Source organism: Apium graveolens, chromosome 2 (assembly GCF_009905375.1).
Source record: "Apium graveolens cultivar Ventura chromosome 2, ASM990537v1, whole genome shotgun sequence".
In the NCBI taxonomy this organism is placed as follows: Eukaryota; Viridiplantae; Streptophyta; class Magnoliopsida; order Apiales; family Apiaceae; genus Apium; species Apium graveolens.
In genome coordinates, this window is record NC_133648.1 from 227,153,570 (window position 1) to 227,159,540 (window position 5,971).

A 5,971-nucleotide genomic window follows, 5' to 3' on the forward strand; every position below is an offset into this window, starting at 1 on the left:
ACAGAGTTTATTGCTTTGAATAAAGTCTGTTTTCTGTTACTTGTGTTATTTGAATTCGATTTGATTGTGCTATACACTGTATTAAACCCCCTTCTACAGTGTGTGTGACCTAACATATAATATTTATTTATTAGCAAAAATAATTACACGATATATCCCAGATATTTCAAATGTTCCATGTATTCTTCCTCCGTCTTGGAGTATATCAAAATACCGTCAATAAATAATACGATCACGAACTTATCCAAATATTCCTTGAATACTCTATTCCTGAGATCCATAAATGCAGCTAACATATTTGTCAATCCAAACGCCATCACAAGAACTCATAGTGTCCATATCTTGTTCGAAACGTCGTCTTGGGTATATCGTCCGCTTAATCTTCAGCTGTTGATAATCAGATCTTAAGTCAATCTTTGAGAAACAAGTAGCTCCTTCCAATTTATCAAAGCAAATCCTCGATTCTCGGTAGAGGATACGTATTCTTATTCCTCAAGTCATTCAATTCGCGATAATTGATACACAACCTCATACTTTCATCTTTCTTATTTACAAATAGCACTGGTGCACCCCTCAAGGATACACTCAGGCAAATAACTCCTTTGTCCAGCAATTCCTGCAACTACGTCGCTAACTCTTTTATCTCAACAAGCACCATTCGATAGGGGGCTTTCGATATTGATTCTGTTCCAGGAGCCAAATCAATCGTAAACTCGAGCTCTTGATCTAGAGGTAGTCCAGGTAATTCATCTGGAAGCACATCAGGAAAATCTTTACCTACTGGAATATCATCAATCCTTAAGGACTCCTTTTCTACATCCTTCACATGTGCTAAATACACTTCACACCTATGTCATAATAGTCTCTTCATTTGGATAGCCATTAGAAAATTCTTCTCTTGCTTCTTTCCTTTGAATATCACTTCAATACCATCCCTAGTCTCTAATTTCACTCTCTTGCTTCTACATTCAATCTGCACATAGTGGTTTGAAAACCAATCCATCCCTAATAGAACGTAGAATTCTCCTAACTTAAAAAGAATTAATTCAGCAGAAAAATGCCGACCTTCTATAATCCTATCACAAATGGGACAGATTCTCTTGGCGGTAACTCTTTCTTGATTCGCTACTTCTCTAATCAAATTAGGTTCAAGAGGGTATGCATCACAGTTTAATCTAGCAATAACACTTTCAGCAATAAAGGATCTACTTGCTCCAGAATCCATTAACACTTTAACTTCTACTAAGTTTATATCAAGCATACCTGCCACCACATCCGCATTCTGCACAGCGTCTTTCATTGTCATGTTGAATGTTCTTGCCCTTGGCTGAGTTTCTGGTGCTGCAGAGGGTGATGGTCCAGGAATCCTAAGCACATTCTCCTTCTGAACAGGCTCCTTACAGTTCCTTACCATATGGCCCACCTTTCTATATTTAAAAGAAGTCAATTCCGGCTTCCCTGCTTCACTTGGGCATTTTGTCGAATAGTGACCTTCTTGATTGTACTTAAAACAAATCACGTCTTCTTGTCTCAGATTCATAAACCTCATCTCCAACTGGTTTTGCATATAATTTGGAAAATACTTCTCTAAAACATCTCCGTAAACTTCTCCCAGATTATAACTTTTCCTTCAAGCAGCGCCTTTGAAGAGTTCTACCTATAACTTCCCTCAACCTAAAGGTAATAACTTGTGTATTGCGCCTTTTTCTCATCCTTAACTTCTGCTAACTCGAACGCTTTCCATTTCTCTCAACCACGACTGACCTTTAATCGGTTCTAGAAATCTTACAAACTATGGGGGATGTACGGACTGAAAATGTTTGAAGTTTCCGAATTTAGGGGCTACATGTTGTTGCAAAAGTTGAACAAGTCGTTTCATCATAGGAGTATCTTTGTTTAGTTCTTGGTCTTGGGTTTGAGTTTTTGATTGGTGGTTTGGTGATGTGACCATTCTTTATAATCCTGATTGAGCAAATATTTAGTAATACGATAGCATGGCATATATAATAATAAAGATTCTTTTTGAAACCATTTGTGGCTTATAACCTTTACCCACTTGCACATGCAATCCTATTACTACACAATTCGCTCCTCGGGTATGGTCCTCACATGGTACAAGATATGATTTACAAGGTATTTAGAAACATGGTATGTAAAAGAGTTGATAAAGATTTCTAGGGTTTACAAGGCGAAAGATTTATATAAGGCTTCAACAATGCATAATAAAGAAGTTTAGGTACAATAAGTTCGGGAATAAGGTACAATGATACAACAGGATAAAATAGAGGAAAAACTGGAAAACATCCCCCTTCCTACTCTCAACTTCTACCTAGCTTCTACTGACTATAACCATAGAAAACCAAACATAATACAACAACATCGACAACTACTGCTCCACCAAAGGTCCTATATGGTCATCACCATCTAACTATCCAAGATCTCTCTCAATGCGGACTACATCCAACGAATGATCTTATAAACCCTCCGGGCCTCAGCATCTGCGTCATTAGTGGACGGTCCCTCATCCAATCTCCTCCGATAAACTGCTCCACCATCTTAACACGAACTATCCATTCGTCGTCCAACACTAATGTCTGCTGCCTAGACTCACGAGCTAATCTATCCACCAAATCTCTCAATCTCTTGATATTAATACTCATTTTAATGTCATATCAAATTAGATATCAATACGAACTTTGATGCTCACAACATCCCATACTGAAGTCAACATCAATCATCTATATTAATACCACTTTTGATATTTAACAACAACCTAAGTATCAACATCAATCAGAAAGTGAATTAAAATCGCTATCGTCTCAACTAGGGTCTTGAGAGAAGACATAAAATAGCAGCCACGAAACAACATTAGGGTTAAATAAACCTCCAACTGACTCAAAGCCCTAACTCTATTCACGCTCTTATCCTATTCACTTAGACTATACCTAATAGTCTAACTCAACTCTATATGAGTCGAACACTCTTGCAATATAATTTCCTAAATACCCTTTATCATAACTTGTCTCAGGGAATAGATCTTGTAGCTCTGATACCAAACTTATGACGACCTCAATCTCGGGATTAGGAAATGATGACTCACACACCATTAAACTAATAATATCAACAAATATATTAAACTCCGATTAACTACTAACAGGATCTACACAGGATTAAGTTTGAGACAAGATTACAACTACTAACCAAAATAAATATATTACAACCCAAAATATTAATGAATTCAATTTCATTTGATTCCTAAATGGAACCGACAGATAACCCATTGTATTTGAACCAACTTAAAGAATCCTTCCATCTACTACGCATGCTCATACTCACTGCTACCTACTCTGGCATCTAGAAACCGATGACACGGTAGGGACTGCCAGGAACACTCATGCGAGCAGTACGCCTATGTCTGGCCATCATCTTGCTTAACTTCCATGGTTAGATCAAAGTAGGTATACATGAGCCAAAAGCTCAGCAAGTAACCACATAGCAGTTCTAATAAGCAATGACAATATCAATAGCATAATCTGAGGCGTGCTACTTTTAAATCTCTAGATAACAGATTTCTATCTTTGGCTATACAAAGGTTATGAAGAAAGGTTTGGGCTTTCAAGAATCAAGGATCAGGATATGGTGAAAGCCGACATTCATCGCAAATCAATAGCAGGAGAATCATATCATAAAGGCACAATAACATCATGGAACATGATATAGAGCATAATGGCATCATTATTCAAATCAAAACCTTTTAAACCAAATCATTGCTCAAAATCATTTTATGACGCTACAGATTATAGTCGGTGATCAGCCACGAAGTAATCCCGAACCTCGCCGGGTTTTAAACAATTTTGGTGGGATTCCGAGGCAGTTTTAAGCCTCAAATAATAAGTGTGGAAAGGAAATGCGTCTTAGTCCAGATCCACTATTTTCAAGAAAACATTTTTCCCCTTTGGCAATTCTCAAGAAAACATTTTTCCCCTTTGGCAATTCAACTTTTAAAAACATTGCATTTCAATAAAAATTAGATGCCAGAAAGAATAACATTTCAAAAGTTCTTAAGGTGAAAGAATAATATCAATCTTTAAGGGATTCCAAACAATAAGACTATGATCAACAATCAGAGGATTAGGATTATGTGATTCTTATCAAAAGAAGAACTATCCTCATACTACAGGGGTCATCAAGGATGAATATCAATTATTCAACAACTAAGGAAGAAGTATTGAAAAAGAGTTATAATGATAATCAACAAAGGTAGGGGTGTCTGATATCAAGTGTACTACATGGCGTACATCCAGTTACAAAGTTTAGATATGGAAATAAAAGATAGTTATCAAATAAATATAGTTCAAGGAATTCGAATTATAAGCAATGGTCAATATAGGGAATTATTGAAGCAATACTAGAAATGAAGTTCGAGGTATTCAAGAGAATTAATCATCAAGGCAAAGGTATTCAAGTGAATTAATCAATAAGGAAACGGTATTCAAGTTAATAAAGAATTCAGGTTACTCAAGACATTTCGCAGGGGAATTCATAAAGGTTCTCTTAGGGTTTACGAGATCATAGTGTGATAAAGGAAGTAGGCAATGTAATCGGGTATGAATCAATCAAGTGGTTGTAAATGGTCGAACAAGAGTCAACAAGGTATCACAAGAATCAATATAAGGGTTTCTCAGAAATAAAGAACAGGTTTATCACAAGTATAAAAAAAATTACTACTTTATCATGGCATTAGCCATATCAATTCATAAGACAAGGCAGAGTTACTTGCCTTAAATCGCTTTCCTGCTTTACTGAAATTGAAACTGAACTACTGAAGTTGAACTATTGCCACCTAAGTTTCCTCTCCCTTTTCTCGCCTGAATGCCTCCATTATTTGAATCTTCAATCCTGAATGCCTCCTCTATCTGAATCTACAATCCAAAACATAATCCCTAATTAGATACTTATTTGTACTCGGCGTTCCCTGAATGTCTAACGATTATCCCAACTCACATTAAAGCTTAACTTATATACACGAGTATAATCACAGAATATTCACACAGCACTTAGTAGTATATACTTATATACTTAACTCGTATATTCAAGCATAATCATAAATGTGGCGCCCCAAAATCCGAGCTCAGAGATCTAGGAGGCCATGCCATCTTGAATGCTATATAACATTTATCTCGTATCACAATATATAAATACTCACACCTTTACGACCCCACATTTATCACACACATACATTTATAAGTTATTGTCTTGGAAACGAACCATTGATTACTAGAGTAAATCAATCTAAAAAGTGATAATTATTACAACTCAAAAGTAATTAAGTCTTATCACGGAAATAACCTTAGAGTAAGATTAGTCCGTCGGCCAAATATTCATTTCTTATTTATTATCTTACATAAGTCATACTTGTAAATAAGTCAGACCAAAAATAACTGAAAACCAATCCAGCTTATTCGATCTACCTGAGATACAACATCAAACATCCTACCAAACAGCTGGCCGTTTCCTACACGTTTCCTGGTTGTGAGTTTTATGATAGGCATCTTGATTCACTGTAGTGTTGTGTCAATTTAAGAAAACAAGTGTGAGCTATAATGCCCATCATAATAATGTACAGTATGAAATGACTGTATGATAAACTCAAGTATAATACCATATATGATAAATATGTTATATTCAAAAATAGTTTTCCCTGGTGATACACACCTTCTTTTCAAAACAGGTGTTTAGTGGATTTATTATCCTGCGAATACGATAATCACAATTCCAATTAGAAGAATAGGACAGTCACTTGGAGTTACGGTATACGATGATCAGTTATACTACGGACAATCAGTAACCATTTATACTAGTAGAAGGACGACACCTTCGTATTCCGGTTATCACCCTTGCCGCATACGGGCTATGTGTCCTCATTTCGGGTATACACACACTTCGCAGATCCTTAGGTACATATTTTACC

At 36.1% G+C, this 5,971-nt stretch overlaps 1 protein-coding gene across 1 annotated transcript; it reads right to left on the reverse strand.

The window, feature by feature from the left end:
* Positions 1-622: 622 nt before the first annotated feature.
* LOC141697186 (uncharacterized) lies at positions 623-1,567 on the reverse strand. Its single transcript, XM_074501462.1, has 3 exons — positions 1,066-1,567; positions 931-1,005; positions 623-831 (listed from the first exon to the last, which is right to left on the reverse strand). The coding sequence occupies exons 1-3, from the start codon at positions 1,565-1,567 to the stop codon at positions 623-625; spliced, it is 786 nt and encodes a 261-aa protein (XP_074357563.1).
* Between the last annotated feature and the right edge of the window lie 4,404 nt (positions 1,568-5,971).

What these genes read in the sequence shown, in the direction of transcription:
- LOC141697186 (XM_074501462.1), bottom strand. Translation starts at nt 1,567, where the DNA reads ATGCAAAACCAGTTGGAGATGAGGTTTATGAATCTGAGACAAGAAGAC. An exon ending in TTGTGATAGGATTATAGAAG is followed by an intron (nt 1,006 to 1,065) that starts GTCGGCATTTTT and finishes ACGTTCTATTAG; the next exon opens with GGATGGATTGGTTTTCAAAC. An exon ending in GAAATTAGAGACTAGGGATG is followed by an intron (nt 832 to 930) that starts GTATTGAAGTGA and finishes AAGTGTATTTAG; the next exon opens with CACATGTGAAGGATGTAGAA.